We start from the raw sequence: 19,100 nt of genomic DNA on the forward strand, positions 1-19,100 counted from the left end.
CGGTGCACGTGCTTTGCTAATGGCAGCTCCACTCGGTGCACTTGACACGGAGAGGATTCACTTCTGCAACAGAAATGTTGCATTGTGACGTTCACAGTAAAATGCTCTCTCCGTGGTTAGGCGTGCAGGTAGAATGTAGGTTTGATCAGGATGAAGGGAGCTTGGTGGCTAGTTAGTAATGTGGATTGAGCATCACTTTGTACAGCGGCGAGATAGCAGAATAAAGGCGGTAGAATAAAACGTGAAAAGAGAGGAATTACGTCGGACCGGATAACGGGGAGAGTAAAGAGCAGCTTTGGGTGTTTTGGAGAACTGAAATTGATCATGAAAAGAGGCCGAACAATTAGAGTAGAAGAGGAGAGTTCTCTATCATATTAGCTCACACTGTATGGGAGACGGATCAGAGACGCAGACATTGACAAAGAAAATGGAACGGAGGTGCAACACAGAAGCATGGAGAGATGCATGCTGGGAATTGCATCGAGAGGGTTGGACACGTCGCTCGGCGGGAGGGCGGCCGATGGGTGACATCGGGGACAGAATGGCGGCCGAGCTCACGATGCCCACGCCCCGGAGAAGACGGCCACCGGAGAGGCGGCGCTCAGAGACGAGCGATGAGAGGAGGTCAAGTGTGGCAGCGAGACCGATTGTGGTGTGCGACACCACGGGAGCGTGTAAAGCGGAGAGGCCTTCATCCAACAGTTGATCGAGCATGGCTGACGATGTTGATAAATTTCAAGTTATTATTGCTACCAAACAGTAATTCTGCCACAAACGCCGGAATGTTAAGAGCCCATTAATGAGAGTTCAGCTTCCTGGCGTCATCAATCAAATATTGACTCAATGAATGGTGGGGGGCGAAGCTGGCAAATGGAGAACCCACAACCCACTATCGCACATCGCATGGGATTCCCAGGCAGGGCGTCTGGTGTTGCAAGCCAAATGAAATGCAGGGGCTGATCACCAAATAAAGTAATGGCTGGGCAAGCAACAGCGAGAGAATCAACCGCAGGAACGAGACGTCCACAACACCGCTGACAAGGGGGCAGCAGCAGCAGCAGCAGCACAATCCTCGTCTCTGGGGATGGTGGGAGCCAAGAGCCATGGCCACTCTGTTAGCAGCCCGGTGAAATCAGCCCGCGTTCGAGTAAAGGGTCCGAGACGGCACCACTCACAATGAGCAGAGTGGCGGCAAGAAACGGGGTCCTCCACGTCTTCACGAGCGATTAACTCACGAATCAAGCGGGTTGTCTAGGGGACGGCGCGGTGGCGCAGTGGTTAGCGTGCTGCGACATCGGTTCAATTCCCGATCACATCTAACATCGGTGGCGAGTGATTCCGAAACCCGTCCTGGGCTTCTCCCACATCACCAACGCACACACGGACCAGCATGGTGAAGCGTGGTCAAACAACCCGCACGACCAACACGCCGAGAGGGAGACCTTCACCTAGCAGCAGATTGAGAACAGCGCCGTCATTTATTATTATTTAAAGCTGTCAAAAAAGGAAAGGAATTGGAAGCTGTCCCCAGCTTAACAGACTCTGCATTGCTGACGGAGATCATTGAGAGCGCGCCCGTTCTCCGGCGCTCATCATTGCCGATCTCCGATCCCGCCAGTGGCGCTCGTGCCATCTGTGCCCAATGCTGCTGGTCGCTGTCGTCTGCAGCGGGTGGCTACCGCGTGGCGTTGGAAGCCGCAGCCTGGTGCGCGTCAGGGTGCTGGCCACCGGGGCCCCAGACAGCTGGCGATCAAGGGCTCGCATCTTCATCACCAGCGCCGTGCGCGCGCCACTTGTGAGCGGACTGCGCAAATCGCGTTAATCTGGGCAGCGTCTGGGCTGTCATAGAACACGTACGTTTCCGCTCGCATTGCGACATCACAGCGGTTGTGACGGCAGCACACTCGATCGTGCGATCTGCCACTCCTCGCGAGGGCTCGACCTCACGGCGGCTCTACTCGAGCCACCTCGCCGTGGGTCGAGTCGCCGTGAGTCTCGGAGACTCCGAGTGTCCCGAGTCGCCCTCGGCACGCCGCCGCTTCTTTCGTCACTCCTGCGAGTAATTATAGAAGCAAATGGAATCCCGTTTTTTTAAATTAATTATTCCTCGGGTCTCGTTGCTCCGGGGCCTCTACGCGTATTGATTTTGTTTGCGGACAAACAGCGAAGCATTTACTTAGCGGAGTTATAATCAACCACAGCAAGTGCACTTGCAGGCCACGGAGACCGACTGATAGCCGTTACAGCACACGGCATAATGTAATATATACATCAAATACCGGCTGGCATCCATTCACACCTGTCAAGGCGAGTAAATGTTTGGCGGCGCAGACGGGGGCGAGTTGATTTAAACTTATAACCTCTAAAAATGAAATGCGTCGTCGACATAACGAATGTGCAACGTGGCCACGTCCAACCGAGGCCCTTCGCGAGTGGGCTGGTGGAGGCGTCACCCCCACAAGGCGTCACCCCCACAAGGCGTCACCCCCACAAGGCGTCACCCCCACAAGGCGTCACCCCCACAAGGCGTCACCCCCACAAGGCGTCACCCCCACACCGTTTCCGTCTTACGTCAACAAATTGACGCTGCTGCTGCTAAATGGGAGCGACAGCGTGAACGCCAGCGGCACCCGAGTGTGCATTAGCACCAAGTAAAACCTGGACCGGACTCTTCTGACACGGAATGGAGTCACCGCTAAAAAAAAAAGACACGGCAACGGAGCACTGGTGGTGAGCTGAAGGACAGAGAGCCCTCGTGTACCCCCCCGCCGCCACGCTCTGTGGAGCATATTTAGAGGACGCTCCAATCCGTGATCTGGGGGGAGCGCGATCCAGGTGTTTGTGCAGCTCACAGGGGTCGCAGAGGGACGTCGATGGCAGGTCAACTCTCTCCACCTCCAGTTGTCGAGCTTGGCATCGTCAACACCTCAAACTATGGGCTTCATTGCCGGCAGAGGGGCTATGCAGAAAATCCAGTATTGCACTGTACTTCTATGCTCCCCGCCTTCGCCAACCGGCATTGGCCAGCGTGGTGAAGTACGGTAAACAGCTCCCACCCAGCAGCACATTGAGCAAGGGGCTGCACACGTGCACGCTACCCCGCGTACCACGAAGACACCGTCCCCGTTTCTCGGCGGCGGCGGCGGCAGCGACGAACGGGAAGGGACGACGCGAGGAGGAGGAGGCGGCGGCGACGCTTCGCCCGCGCCGTGCCTGGCACCGCGGCGACCTTACCGGATCGCGGAGACCCGCGGCCCAGAGCGCCACCGAGCGACTGCGGAGCGCGGCTCCTCTTCGCGACGCCAGCCGAGGTCCGCCCCCGGGTGCCGTTCCCCGGCCCCGGCTCGCACCTGGCGCCGGGAGACACGCGGCACGGGTCCGCAGCGCGCGGGGCGGCTAAGAGTCGTCTCCTGGCATTATGCATTTAGGTGTTCATATTCTTGGGTCGTTCGGTAAAGTCACGTAGAAGGGAAATAATAAAATAATAAAAATAAAACATTATACAAATGTCACGATGTTTCGGCCACAACACCAAGAGCAGCAGTCCTCGCGTGAGCGGCGCTCCGGGCCGGGCAGAGGGTTCCCTTCACGAGCTGCCTCCACGTCACCAGCACACTCGCGCACGTGTTCTCGTTTGATCATTAGAGTTGATTGCTAATTGGCTGTGATTGGCAGGTTAGATTAGTGTAATCAGGTAATTCTCGTGTTTTGTGAAAAAATGCTATCTTAGTGAAGTTAGAATGCGTCAAGTTCGTTATCATGCTGGAGTGGGTGCTGTGATTGAGTTATTCTAATTGGTCCAATGTAGTTAATTCAATTAGCATCATGCGAAATTAGTGATACGGGCTGATTGAAGAGATTGCTGGCGTTACATTGTTTTAATATATGATAATTTGACTTCATATACAAGGCTAGAGTTGTTTCCTGGCATTATGAATTTAGATGTATAATTTAACAAGATTAATTGAAAATGAACGTTATACCTCCCCGATATTACCCAAGAGAAACGAATTATAAATCAGGGCTGAGCTATTAGAATGCTAATAGATTACAAGTGTTGGCATGGGTGTTAAACCCAGGCAAGGCCGTACATCAACCAATGCCATCGAGTGAACATTTCCAAGAGGCGCGTGCCTCCAGCAGTAAAGTGATGTGGTAACACGTGTCAGCCACGGTGGGGAGGGTCTGAGCAGAAACTATTTGGATTGACACTTCTCACGTGAGGCGACAGACGGTAAAGTGAGATCCTGCTCCACGCGAGGCCATTCAATCTGCCACGATTCGCTGCCCTCATCTCCTGGCTACAACCTCAAGGCCAATCGATAATGTCGACAGCCAGGCCAGAGCCTTGATCACTGGGGGAGAGAGCGACAGAGTCCTGTAGACACTGAGGGTTCACGTGTGAGAGAGTTGAGTGTTCACGTGTGAGAGAGTCCTGGAGACGCTGAGGGTTCACGTGTGAGAGAGTTGAGTGTTCACGTGGGAGAGAGTTGAGTGTGCACGTGGGAGAGAGTCCTGTAGACGCTGAGGGTTCACGTGTGAGAGAGTTGAGTGTTCACGTGGGAGAGAGTCCTGTAGACGCTGAGTGTTCACGTGGGAGAGAGTCCTGTAGACGCTGAGTGTTCACGTGGGAGAGAGTCCTGTAGACACTGAGGGTTCACGTGGGAGAGAGTTGAGTGTGCACGTGGGAGAGAGTCCTGTAGACACTGAGTGTTCACGTGGGAGAGAGCTGAGTGTTCACGTGGGAGAGAGTCCTGTAGACGCTGAGTGTTCACGTGGGAGAGAGTCCTGTAGACGCTGAGTGTTCACGTGGGAGAGAGTTGAGTGTGCACATGGGAGAGAGTCCTGTAGACGCTGAGGGTTCACGTGGGAGAGAGTCGTGTAGACACTGAGGGTTCACGTGGGAGAGAGTTGAGTGTTCACGTGGGAGAGAGTTGAGTGTTCACGTGGGAGAGAGTCCTGTAGATGCTGAGTGTTCACGTGGGAGAGAGTTGAGTGTTCACGTGGGAGAGAGTTGAGTGTGCACGTGGGAGAGAGTCCTGTAGACGCTGAGGGTTCACGTGGGAGAGAGTCCTGTAGACGCTGAGGGTTCACGTGTGAGAGAGTTGAGTGTTCACGTGGGAGAGAGTCCTGTAGACGCTGAGTGTTCACGTGGGAGAGAGTTGAGTGTGCACGTGGGAGAGAGTCCTGTAGACGCTGAGGGTTCACGTGGGAGAGAGTCCTGTAGACACTGAGGGTTCACGTGGGAGAGAGTTGAGTGTGCACGTGGGAGAGAGTTGAGTGTTCACGTGGGAGAGAGTCCTGTAGACGCTGAGTGTTCACGTGGGAGAGAGTCCTGTAGACACTGAGGGTTCACGTGGGAGAGAGTTGAGTGTGCACGTGGGAGAGAGTCCTGTAGACACTGAGTGTTCACGTGGGAGAGAGCTGAGTGTTCACGTGGGAGAGAGTCCTGTAGACGCTGAGTGTTCACGTGGGAGAGAGTCCTGTAGACGCTGAGTGTTCACGTGGGAGAGAGTTGAGTGTGCACGTGGGAGAGAGTCCTGTAGACGCTGAGGGTTCACGTGGGAGAGAGTCGTGTAGACACTGAGGGTTCACGTGGGAGAGAGTTGAGTGTTCACGTGGGAGAGAGTTGAGTGTTCACGTGGGAGAGAGTCCTGTAGACACTGAGGGTTCACGTGGGAGAGAGTTGAGTGTTCACGTGGGAGAGAGTCCTGTAGACACTGAGGGTTCACGTGGGAGAGAGTTGAGTGTTCACGTGGGAGAGAGTCCTGGAGACACTGAGTGTTCACGTGGGCGCCGCAACTGCATTGCTCGCTCGCTCACGCCACTGCTGGCGGAAGAGCCTCAACTCCAGTGAACTCGCGAACGTATTTGGCCTACTCTTCCACGTCGGCCAAACGTTTGGAACGATGTGCGCACCCACACTGTGGTTGTGACCCCACTGACCCTGCCGGGTGGACGAGGCAGTATTTTTTGGTGGGGGGGGGGGGGTGAGAAATGCGCCGAATGTTTCGACTCCGGCTCTGGGAGAGGGAATCACGGCGCCGCAGCACGAAACGAGATTCCGAGATGGAATCTCTGCAGCATGAAACGCAATTTCCAGGGTAACTCCCTGCGATGTCACCCACCTACCGCGATTTCTGCGAGTTCATATTTTCAGTGCGGCTCAAGTCTCCGCGTGTCGGTTCCTCGCTGCAGTCGAGACACGCGTGGTGCCCCGTGTGCGGAGAGTTGTCCTGACTACGCCACCCAAGTTGCCCAGACTACGCGACCCAAGCTGCCATGATTATGCAACCCGAGTTGCTCCGACTACTGCCGCGGTTGTTGTTGTTGACGACCCAAGTCTGTGCGCCCGACGATTCGCTGCCTGCAACTCGACTGCCGTTCGGCAGCACTCGGAATCTCGGGATTAGTTGTTAACCCCCCAGCGCGCTCGCAGGAGCATTAGCGACGCGCCTGCAGTGGTCGTGCAACTGCGGAACTTACCGTGTATCCCTTGTTTAAAAATCAGATCACACAGAGGCGGAGGCATGTTGACAGTCAGACCCATCGCGCACCACGGCAGCTGCTTGTTCAATGTCTTGTTCTCCCCGAGCGCTGGCATGCTTTGGGGTTATATTTCTGCCCTGCGGGTCTACCCACGGGATACTGCAGTGGGCTGCTGCTACTGCTGCTACCGCTGCCGCTGCTGCTGCTTAGATTGACAATCATTCGGTCGTATCCGTAGAACATTGTGCGTGGCACCCGTGTACACCGTTGGACAAACGCGTGCACAATGGCGCAGTTTTGTGAGCACATGCAGCGCCTGAGATGCCACAGCGCTCGTCAAATCCATGTCTAGCCCACTTCTCTTTCTTGGAGCTGCAAATGCGTGAACTAAACTACGATGGTTTTCTCTTGTCAAGTGCTGGGGGCGGTGTTTGTTTGTGTGTGGAGTATTTGTAAAGCACGAGTGCTGGCCGGTGTTTGCAGGGCAAGGGCTGCTATACTAGGATGGCGTGTGAGGAGCTCTCTGTGTGGGTGCGTTTGCCTGCAAGGACGAAACCTTTCAAACAAAAGTGACCACTACGTACGTCGGCTTTCATACTCGTCACTTGATAATTGAACTAAAGGACCTGATCCCGCTTTACGATGAGCCAGCGGATCAGTCAAGTCCAAGCGTTTCTAAGGGCCTGCCAATAACGACGGGTTATGATGATGGATGACGGTCAGCGGTGGTGCTCGCCCATCGGGGGACCTACACAGATGTTGTTTTTGGGGACCGCCTCTTTCAATGCACGACCTGCGATTGAGATGGAAAAGAGAGGGTTCTTCCTGGAGTATACAAAGTGCAGATCTTTGGTTAATCCATTGCTGGATGAGTGCCTTCCCACACCGCGTGAGTCGATGGGATTGCTTGCCCAATGGAGAATCAGCCAAACGCTGGCAATGCCGAACCCTCCCCCGGGAATGACTCATCGCAGCCGAGCAAGATGAGCAACAAAACACGCGAACAACAAGAGGGCAATGCGACGATGACTCGTTTCGAATGCTCTGCAAGGAATCGCGATCGCCTGGGCAGAGCGCCGCCGGACCTGGGCACGGGCTCCGGCGCTCCGCGGCTCCCCGCGTCCCCGTCGCCGCGCTCCGGTGCCGCCAGCCCCGGCTGCTCGGGGGCCTCCTCCTCCTCCACCTCCTCCTCCTCCTCGCCGGTTCCGCACGAGAATCCGGGCACGGAGTCGGAGAGCAGCGACGCGGCGCCTGCGCCACCGCCACCGCGGCCACGCAGAGAGGGGCACGCGCGCGTCACCTCCTTGTCTCCGTGTCGTCAGATTTGAGCAATAAAGATTTTTTTTTAAAGTGCTCAGAAAACAGTATATTCAGTACGTGTATGATGAATGTACATTGCGTGAAGCGTGTTCATTGCGATAAAAAGCACAGTTTTGCTTTTGCAGTGATTCATCCAGAAATATCCGCGGAGCCAAGTTCAAGGCGATGGAGCCATTCCTTGGGTTAAACATGTTGAGAATTCCATCTTCAGGTCTTACGTTACTTTAATGGGAAATAATTAGATTTAATAAATGTACGACTCTGTTTTTTTTACATTAAACCGATGACCCAGTCTTGTCTAATTTCCATAATTAGTCCACAAGTGGCTGTAGGATCGTTGTATAACCAATTGTTTAATTCCACTCTCAGTGCCACGAGGCGTGCGCAACTAATTTCACGGCGAGCCCATTTTGCCGTCATACGCAGCTGCAACTGCAGTATAATTATCACAATTTTCGCACGATTTTAACGACTACGCGCGTTCACTCGTCAAATGCAACGCTGATTGCTTTATTGGCCGCACATCCATGACTGTAAGAGCCAACCCCGAGGACTGGCTGAGCGCTTCCCCAGTAAAAAATAGGTGTGTAACAATACAGCGATTCGCCAATTAATATTGATTATTACGCTCACAACACACGCTTAAAATCATGTGCGCAAGAATCTACCCTTTCCTATCAAAAACGATGCCAAAGCTGATGATATGCGTACGCTGTTTTTCAGCCTGAATTTGTTGGCTTGGCTCAGACTTGGCTCAAAGCCATGGCGCTGAACTTAAGCCGGCTCTGACCCACGGTCCCTGCCGTGCTCATACAGAATTCCTGAGCCTGAACCGAGCCACGGCTGAGCCGCTTCTGCGTCTCCGGGAGCAACCGAGTGGCCCAAGCCTGTGGTGGGCCTCGGAGGGAGACGCCGAGAGGCAAGCAGTGACTCAGAATACGGTCCTTAGGCGAATGAAATAGAGCCGTAAATATGAACCAGTGGCATGGCCATTGTAATAAAGTGAAACAATACAACCGAGACGTGAAAATTAGACAAACCCATCCTTAATCGTGGCCCTGAATCGCATCAGTTCATTGCACCGTTGGGAGTGGAGTAAATTGCTGCATATTGATACTATTGATACTATTTGAAATGTATCCTTGTTTTTCAACTCGGATTTTAATTTCAGCTGGAGCTGTCTGGGTTGAGTTCCAGAATGTATTTCCCTGCCCAGCGAGTTGGGGGTTGGGGTTCGGTGAGCTTCCGAATATATTTAATTAGACATCCACCTCTAGGTTCCAACCATCATTGCCATTACAACATACGAGCTAACGAGTCCTGCCATATCAGCCACAGTGGATGTAAGTCTCCACACCCCATGTCGGTCAGTGGCGGTTGTCGAAGGAGCTGAGGACGCGGGCGCTTGTGACGCCGCTCGCCACCGCCGTGAGCCAGGGCCGGGAATCGAACGGCGCGCTCACCGTTCATTCCCACGTGGTACAAATTCTTAGGGGGCTTCATCTAAGTCCGAGGTTACGGTCTGCAGCCCCTGAAGCCCTGAAGAAGCCCTGGCTGGCATCGATGCCGAGGAGACGTCCGCGCGGTGCGCCGCGGGCAGCCTCTCACCAGTGCCAGGTTATCCTCCTCGTAGCAAAAGTAGCTACACAAGTAGCGACTACACAAGTAGTAGCTACTTGTGTAGTAGCTACATGTGGAGCTACGAGCCCCGCACTTTCAAGGGCCCCGCGCTAAATGCTTTCAATTCCGGTTTAGTGATTCTGCACTTGCTTTAATACTATAGTACTATACCGCTTTCAACTTTTATAAACGACTGGGTGTTTAATGTTAGCGATTTGTCGTATTATCTGGCTGTATAGCAAATAAAAAAATGCAATTACTTTATTGTGCAAGTATAAAATCAGTGTTTTAATATGTATGTGTTTGTTTTTATTTAGGGCCCCTTTATAACATCATATGCTACAGGCCCCGCACTAGCTTAGTCCGGCACCGCCTGTCACCCACCCCGCCTCTCACCCACCCCGCCTCTCACCCACCCCGCCTCTCACCCACCCCGCCTCTCACCCACCCCGCCTCTCACCCACCCCGCCTCTCACCCACCCCGCCTCTCACCCACCCCGCCTCTCACCCACCCCGCCTCTCACCCACCCCGCCTCTCACCCACCCCGCCTCTCACCAACCCCGCCTCTCACCCACCCCGCCTCTCACCCACCCCGCCTCTCACCCACCCCGCCTCTCACCCACACTGCCCTGGCCGTCCAGCGCGCCCCCGGGTCCCTCCGGAGCGTTGGAGGATCGCGGCGGCGTCTCGGGCCTCTGCTCGGCGCGCTCCGGGCGCGGCAGCTCCGCTGCGAGCAGCGCGGGAGGGGGGCGGAGGGGGCGGAGGGGGGGAATTGGCAGGGAGTTGGGGTTGTTGTGGGGTCATTGGGGAACATCTGAGTCGTGCGTGTGGGGTGCGCGTGGTGTGGACGTTGGATTATTTGGGGGATGATTCAAAAGATGGGCCTACAGACGTTGACATTGCACACACGCAGGAGAAAGCCACATGGTTGGAGGTGCCCTTAAACTACCAAACTGTATTCCTTATACCTCATGTAAAATACATCTTACTGTACTCTTGCGTTTTACTGAAATGTTAAATAATTAATGTTCTCATTAATAAGGCTTTGCGCAATGAGTGTAAGTTGTGACGCGCTGCAGTCTTCGCTCCCCGCTGTCGTAGCGACAGAGAATGAGCCCGCGGCGCGAGGAGGAAGCACGCGTGCGACGGGAGACACTCGATCCCACACAGAGAGAGAAGATTGTCTCCGTAACGCCGTCGCCTGGCCCCTCGACGCCCACGGCGAAGGAGTCTTTCACCCTCTGTGCGGTGATCCAACAACCCTCGCTGCTACCTGCACGGCGCTGGCTTCGAGCCCAGGCGCAGAGCCACCACCGCCCGGCTCACGCCGTCATTTTCCTCGGTGGCCTCTCTCGCCTGCATTCACAGTTATTTCATAATTGAAATGTTGAAACCAAACTCCCCTATAAATCCCCCCATAAATAACAAAAACCACATGCCATAACAGATTAAAACAGAACAGGTGACGTGTTTGGACAATGCCCTTTCTTAGTGGTCAGGTATTCACTGAATCCACGACTTTTACACTCGTGATGTTTTCCCCTTTGGGCGGTCTCCTTGACTCACGTCCGCATCGAGGTTCTATAATTGTCCTTCTGGACGGACCACTGGCAGGGCGAGCATCACGACGTTGTGCCTGTCGATAGAAGCGGCCGCATCGGCTCTCACCGCTCGCTGCAATGCAGGAGAGGCGTTCGCCGAGACGTGGACTCCGCGGGGAGATGGATGCGGCGCCACGCTAATTGGGATTGTGAGGGCGGTCACGTGGTGTGGCAGATCCCCCCGAGTAGCACGCGTTGAAAGTTCCGCATGCTCCGGGTTGATGTGGCGCCTCTGATTGGTGCGATAACTTTGAACGCCGACGGCTGGACGCGCATCCAATGACGCCCGGTCCCTGTATGCCTCGGTGAGAGTCACGGCCGGCCCCTGCTAGGGCGGCTGTACAAAGCCGAGACGACACGCGACATCCCCCCCCCACCCTCGTGCCGTGCAGACGAGCTACCCCGCTGCAGCTTCTGACTCATCGTGCAAAACACATTTCCGTGGAACAAAGCGGCATCAACTTCACTCAACTCATGAAATGCATTTGGACTCAATGTTAAAATAGATACAGCAATATAGACATTGTCTCGTTTTACTTCTGATGTCATTCCGAAATATATTTTAACCGCATCAGTTCTCTCCCGAATGCCAAATCGATGGAAGTGTAGCGGTGCACTTGGGGTGCTCCAACGCACAGTGCCCACGTGGCCACCACCCGCCCCACCCCCTTTGCACCACAGCGCGCTTGATTGCAAGTCCACGTAGCTACTCTACTCACTGTACTACAATAATGGCACAGATTACAATCAATATGTATTCTCCTTTTTAGTTTTAGCTGTTCACGTGCACCCCGCTGGATGTTTCGATGTTTGAAGAGGTTCCAATCTGGTATCCCGAGGTCGCCGGTTCGATACCATCAACAACAATGGCTCAAGTTTCTTAAATTCCACCCCTCCAACTCTGTCCACCCACACAACAGCGAGGTTGATCAGCAGCCTGAAAGAACGAATCGAATGTTGAAGAGGCACCTACAGGGATTTAAATACCACACACGAGAGAGAGAGAGCGCGAGAGCGAGAGAGGATTAGACACAACTATGCCAAACAATTAGGACAAACAAGAGATTAAATCAGCGACACCAACCCAAACGTGATTGAAGACGTCACGTCAATGCAGTTAGGAGGGGCGCGTTATACCCAAGTCCCACAAGCGGAGGGAGTTGCTATTTCGCCGTCGCTTGAATGGAACCATCTGCGGTGTACATGCTAAAAGAACAAGTGTGTGAGGATTCGTACAAGCGTGTGGAGTTAGACGAAATTAATTATATTTATCACACATGCCCTTTATTTTCTCGTTTCTAAGTGTGCCTTTATTTTTGGCTGCCTAAGCCCTTGGGCGGCTACACGGCGTGCCGCTAACCTTTAGCTTTCCCATATAAATCATATAAATGATACATTACAGTGACGACTGCTCCGTCTGTCAACGCCCTTTCCAGCAGCAGCAGCGACGGAGATGAAAATCGCGACGGCTCTGTGGCATGTCTCTGAGCTCCACACAAAGTCAGCTCCAGCTGCCCTCGTCGCTCTTCGAATGCGGTACAGGATCTATTCAATCTCTCTGTGTCGAGACCGATCGATAGTAAACGGTGACGATAATAATCATCGTCATAAAAAATAACGTCACGTATTTATACAGGGACGCCTCGCTTGATCGAAGACTTTCAAGAAGGGCCCCGATTTGGAATGTTTGGTCAAATTATGTCAAGTTATTAGTGATCTGTGCGTGTGCGGAAACCATATCTACAAGGGTGAGTCGCCAGCTGGTTTGCTGTCCACCCCACAGTCCAACGCGTTTGGAAGTCTCACGGCGCAATATCGCGTCTAGGAGCAGCCACGTCAAGAGGCTCCGCACAAACTCTGGGACACAGACACACACTCGGGGCCGATCGGAGTGAGAGGCGGAGTTGAGTTGTGATATCTCGAGAGAGAGAGAAGCAGCGGCTGTCAAAGGCGGAGGAGAAAGTCTTGAGCCTGGACTGAAGAGCGGCTGGGAGTTGGCGGTGCAGGTGACTGGGGCAGGGAGTTCCTGGCGGCACAGGAGAAGGTTTGACCACCGTTCGGGCAGCAGTGGCCCGGGCCACGTGGTGCGAGCACACAAGCAGGGCACGATGAGAGGGGGGGGGGGGGACCCCAGCAGGAACGATACAAGGCATGATTTAAAAAGAACTGACGACAGTGTCGTAATCGATGCGAGATGGAGCTGGGAGCCATTGGCGGGTCGATGGAGCGAGTTGGTGTCGCTGACGAGTGAGAGGTCCGACGGCTATTTACACATTTTCCTGAATTTGTAAAATTCCATTCGATTTTAGAAGCTAAGCAGTGTTGTGCTTGGATGACGGACTGCCTGGGAATGCCAGGTGTTGTAGGCTTGAGCTGCAAGGAGACCAGGAGGTAGCAGTGCGATAATGGTTTCTGAATTCGATCTGTGTGGAGCTCTGAGCGTTGTCTCCTCATTTTCATGTTCTTATCCAGTAACTCTGGCGTTCTTCCGCATTATACTCAGCTTTGAATTGGTCGAAACATCCCAATGCAGGACCATCGTGACAAAGAGTATTGATGTCCATCGAGGCTTAAACTAATGCTTTTGAGAAAAAAAACACTCCCAGAAGGCCGTGTGGCTCATGGAATGTGATAAAAGGTACTTTCACTTGTTACGCGTAGCGCCAAATATGGGAAGTAGGCGAATTGTTCCAGCCAATCACAGAACCTCGATTTCGCCGATTAATAACCAAAGCGAATTCAGACGTCCATGAGCCTATCGGCTAGCCCACTCGTGATTATTATACCTTTATTAGGGAAGGAAAATAACTGTGGGCAGGGGAGGCCGCGTAAGAGGGAGAAGGGCGGGAGAGAGGGGGAGAGGGCACTGAGGGTGGAGGAGGAATGCAGGGAATGCGCGCGATCTGGCTGGCGGCAGGGCGCCGCGAGACGAGATCGCGTGGGGGGGGCCCTTGAGGAGCGAGTTGGGGGGCTGCGACTCCACAGAGCCCTCTCCGCCTCCACCCTGTCCCATAACGCGACGCGGAGCTTGGGACTAATATAGTCTGCAGCGCGCGACCCACAGCACATCACAAGTTCCTCAAGCCAGAAGCTCGACACGCATGCCACGATCAAGGTGGAGGCGCCATCAGTCGCGGTGGCTCTTGTTGGCACAACGTTGGCTCGTTCTGCCAGTGAGCGCAACCCGTGGTTTGCGTGGCCCGTGTCACCGAGCTAAATTATTCACGCTCGTTGACGAACCTTCGCACGTGTAGCTAGAAGCTAGGGAGTAACTTGCGCTCAACCGCCGCTTGGGAATTCATCCCAAAATTGTGTTGAGGTTAAAATGGATGTCGTGCTTCATTAGATCCAAATGTGAACGCAACAGACGTCACCATAGACCACCTCGTGCATGCGTCGCAGGAATAACCGCGGCACTTTGATATTGGTGGTCTTGGAGGCTCTTTGGCCATACTTCACCACGCTGGTCACTGTAGTCAGTTCGGGTCCGTGAAAGGGAGGTGGTGTCACTCGGCACTTGAGGGTAGCGTGGTGCTCTAACCACTGCGCCACCGCTCTCCCAACATTCTTTACCTCATTGCAAATAGCCATTGCCATATGAATTCAACTCTAACCACTTAAGCGTGTTTTCTATTTTAAAAAAGCACACTGCATTGTCCTTGAGTTGAAAAGTGAAACAAATCTACTGATGCTTTAAAATCCCTAAGTAGACAGTGAGCGCGTTGGCTGGTGAAGACGCGAGAGTGACACGGGACATTTGACGACCCCCTCACATCACCCGATACGCTCACGCGCTCCGGGAGTCGAAATGCACCGCCTCTTGTAATCCGCGAAAGTTCAACACTGACGAAGTAATGTTTTATATTTACGCGAGACAACAGACGTGTTGATTAGAAATACCAACACGATCACTCTTTTAAAACATGTCAATCGAACGCTGCTAACACAGCCCTGTGATGTGGTGTGTGTTAGCACGTCTCTCTGCGTTAGCACATGGCACATCACAGCGCTGTGTTAGCACATGGCACCGTGGTGTGGCTTGGTATTCGCCATGCCACTCGCTACGCGCGCTGGGAGCTTCTCCAGGACATGGAGCGAAACGTCTGACATGCGCTGTTATACTCTCCTATGTGTTTTCTAGCTATAGCTCGTATTGTCCGACGTTTCGCTCCACGCGTTCTGAAGATGTCTCCAGCACGTGAGGCTTCACAGCGACACGTGGAGCGAAACGTCGGACATCGCGCCGAACAGCAGACATCTATCCAGCACAGCTACGAAGCTGCACACAGTAACACAGTAACACAGCACTCTCACTGAATGCGCTGCTGGCTGTGGTGGCCGGACCACAGCGGAGGGCGTGGAACAGCGCGTGTCTCCTCGTCCGAGGGCAGGTGTCGTGGACTGTGAAGCTCTCTGGAGCTCCCTCCTCGTCCGCCTGCCCGCTGCGAGCTCAGGCACAGCAAGCTCGCCGCTTTGCCGTCGCGACGCGCCCCGTACCTCTCCACTTCCTCCGCCTCATGCTGCCGTCGCGGGCATTGCCGGGCACGGCCGGGCGCTGTCCACTGCCCGCGGGGTGCTGAATCCACAAAGCTGCCACTCCACGGTCCTCACTCCGTACGGCGCACGAATGTTGTAAGAGTGTGAGTGTGTGTGTGTGCAAGTGTGCGCTGTGCAAGGCGCTGGTGGGGCTCAGGCACAGGCGTGGTTTAACTGTATCAATATGTGAGCGAGATACCCCGCCCGCCCGCACGCCCGCGCGCTCTCTCGCTCGGCAAAGGGCGAGGAGCAGATGAATGAAAAGACTGCGAGGGCGGGCGGGCGAGAGGGAGGGAGGGAGAGAGGAGGGAGCAGGAGGAGGGACGGGGAGAGACGGGATTTCTGCTCTCGTGACGTCAACACGCCGACCTGTTATAAAACAGCAGCAGCAGCAGTCACCCGGGCGACAGTCAGCGCCCAACAGCAGCCTCGCAGATTGTTGTAGCAACGCGGCGGCCTGTGCGTGCAGAGCGACGATGCGGGCGTGTGGAGGAGGCCCGCGTGTCTCTCGCGAGTCCGGCTGCGCGCTCTGGTGTGCACGTGTGGCGCACCAGCAGCAGCAGCACCAGCAGCAGCAGCAGCGGCATTGTGTGTCTGCTGCGTTCTTGCGTGTTACCTACATCACAGCGATGATGTTGCCAATGTGAACAAGTGTCGTGAATGAATGGAGGTGATTTGCCATCACTAAATCTGCACCATGAATAAAATGAGTAATTATAATAAAGCCGAATTCAAACCGAGGTCGTGTGGAATGTTAAAGTCCCCACAAGGATGACAGCACACAAATATGGTCGATCCAGAATTGCTATGGGGTGAGCGGTGGCGCAGTGGTTGGCACGATGCACAACGATCTGGCTACTCGAGTTTGATTCGCGGCCACGGATAATAACATCAGTGGCGAGTGATATGTGAAATAATCCTGGCGCTCCGCACCCTGTCTACACTAACCCAGATTGACCAGGGTGGTGAAGTATGATCATCAAACAACTCCCATGACTTGGTATGCGCGGGGAAGCCTTCATCCAGCAGTGGATTGACGACGGGTTGCAAGCAAGCAAAGCTCACGCCACTACGCACAATCATCATATTGTTAACGTATTATTTCAACATGTGTTTCAGTAAAAATATATCCCATTAAGAGAATAATTAAGCGTTAGATATAATTATAGCGCCATTGTAACATTCACAATGCATTGCTGTGATCGAACTGCCCCTCACTGACGCACGTGTTGATGAATAATTATGATGATTCTTCATCTTCATCGGCAGGTGAGCGAGTGCTCGGTGGGATCGCGTCACACGCTCGCTTGCAGCGCCGCAATCAATTGTGTTGACCCTCCTCCTCCTCCGCCTCACCGCCTCACTCCGCCACCGCGCACGGCTCTTCCCCAACTCTCCATTCTCTCCTCCTCCTCCTTCTCGCCCTGCCTGGCGCCGGCACCAGCCGCTCGGATCGAGCGCCCACGCGCGAACTCTCCGTGCCCCCCGAGTGCTCTCCCCCACCCACCATCATTCTCGGCTCTCTAATTGGGTGGGGGTCGTTGTGGGAGCGTCAGAGATGCCTTTGGCCATCGGCTGTCCCCCTCCCTCTCTCCCTCTCTCTCCCTCTCTCCCCCCTCGTTATTCTTCACTCGACTCCACGCTGCCGCCCTCGTTATGTCTCCCCCACCCACGGAGTTAATATCCCCACCAAGTGTGGCTGAGGCTGACCGCTGCCCTCATTTGCCCCGTCGGCTCCCGACGACTCCCCGGCAGGAACATGTTGTCACTGTGTAAACATCAACGTCTCTTGGCCAAAAGGCAGTGTTGCGTGTTGCAATCCCTGAGCCAGAGATGGAAGTTCCACATGCATGCGATGCCGCTCAGTGTCTCCGCTGTGTAGACGAGTCTGCACCGTCGGTCCCTGGCGAACTTTCCACAATTCGTGACGGTGAACCAAGTTAACCCTTCCCGACCCTGAAGTCAAACCATTCCCACTGGCAGCCAAATGTTCAAAGCGCATCGCGCCTTCGGGCACCACCACGCCGACCTTCTTCCATAAATGGGCAGATCTCTGATTGGTGATTTCGTCCCGTGTCAGATAGTATTGTTGTTGTTCTGCATTGCAGCGCCACCCGGCTTAGCTTCTGAGGTCTGCCGAGGTGTGAGCCGCGCGTGGAGGAACAACGGCGAGGGAGCGGAGCGCTGCGCTCGCGAGCGAACTCCCTCGAGTCTCGGCTGTTCGTGTTCTACTCAAACAGTGGTCGCAGTCGTGAGTGGCGCGGGGCTGGCGGCGAGTGCGGTGCGAAGGGCAGAGTGAGCGCACGCGCCGAGTGGCACTCTAAAGTAAAAGACTCGTGGCACATTAAACATTGTGTTTTGCAGATTACGCAACACGCGCGGACACGACGCCGCTATCAACAGCGCACCTCCCAATTGACGGATTTGTCACGAATCTGGAGCACAGGCAGATTCAGGGGATTTGATGTCGAGTCGAGTTTGACGGCCTCCTTAAGCTCGCCATCCATCATATAACTCTGACACGTCGACGCCGTGCACGCATCTTCTCGACTAGATTATTAATCGATCCGAGCCTATAGGTGTATCGGCAGCGTGCGAGCTGCATTCAAATACAATGTATTTGCAGTACTGTAGTCTACGAACATATGTCGTTCATTCGCTTTAAGATGAGCTGCATACACCGTAAGGTATTGTTTACGTGGTGGCATGTTTGGTGTACCGCATTTGTGAAATGAAATGATCGTTTTAGGGTGCAGAGTGAGCGCTAGAGGGCAGTGCAGCATCGTCCATTCTGCTGCACTTCAACAACCCACTGAACGAGCGTGGTGAAGTATGGTCAAACAACCCCCTTTGTCTGCACAGGGTGGGGAGGCCCTCATCCGGAAGTATATTGATAAAGGGGTGCACACGTTTATGAGTTTGAATTTGCAGACTTAATAATACCCTTTAGAGTGCAATACAATATATATTAGTAAAATGATACTCATTCAAGGCTGTATTATAGTATGAATGTGATTTGAATTGTAGATCTGATCGACGCACCGATTCTGATCATATTCCGTGGAATCAAGGATGGGATCGATATTGTTTAAAATCCCATTTTAGATCCAAAGCGTGTGATGTAAATAAACCCCCCAACCACAGAATGTGCACACAGCAACGAAGACTTCAACCATGGAACGATGCCTCAATCGTTGTTCTATTCCAACAGGAGGCCAACCTGTTCATTATCACGCGCGTGCAAAGAGTGCACCAAGACCATACGGACCCCAAGCAAACCACTGCAGGCCGCACTCCTTCAACGGAGCAGGAACAGCAACACGACACCAACTCTCTCCCGATGCCCTCTCGTGGCCAGCAGACGTCGACAGCGGCGCCGAGCTGCTGAGCGCATCGCCATGCGCGCGCCAGGCGGACTGGTCCACACGGACCCTCGCCCACTGCCACTCGTGACCCCTCCCGTGACCCCTCCCGTCCATCCTCACCTCGCTTGAATGACCCGCTGTGCGACACACACACACATGTGCAGTGAC

The 19,100-nt window shown here is 54.1% G+C and overlaps 1 protein-coding gene across 2 annotated transcripts in view; it reads right to left on the reverse strand.

The window, feature by feature from the left end:
* The window catches only part of LOC144941197 (oxysterol-binding protein-related protein 9-like), a 43,758-nt gene extending 27,882 nt beyond the window's left edge, over nt 1–15,876 (reverse strand). Inside the window, exons 1-4 of one of the 2 annotated variants that reach the window (XM_078867787.1) lie at nt 15,529–15,876; nt 10,050–10,157; nt 7,575–7,740; nt 3,235–3,350 (exon numbers count right to left, since the gene is read on the reverse strand). In XM_078867787.1, the coding sequence (XP_078723913.1) occupies nt 3,235–3,350; nt 7,575–7,740; nt 10,050–10,157; nt 15,529–15,550 (412 nt within the window). In that variant the 5' untranslated portion in view covers nt 15,551–15,876. The remainder of the gene's footprint in view (nt 1–3,234; nt 3,351–7,574; nt 7,741–10,049; nt 10,158–15,528) is intronic. The other variant, XM_078867788.1, reaches the window with a different exon arrangement.
* Between the last annotated feature and the right edge of the window lie 3,224 nt (nt 15,877–19,100).

Source organism: Lampetra fluviatilis, chromosome 24 (genome assembly GCF_964198595.1).
Source record: "Lampetra fluviatilis chromosome 24, kcLamFluv1.1, whole genome shotgun sequence".
Taxonomy (NCBI): domain Eukaryota; kingdom Metazoa; phylum Chordata; class Hyperoartia; order Petromyzontiformes; family Petromyzontidae; genus Lampetra; species Lampetra fluviatilis.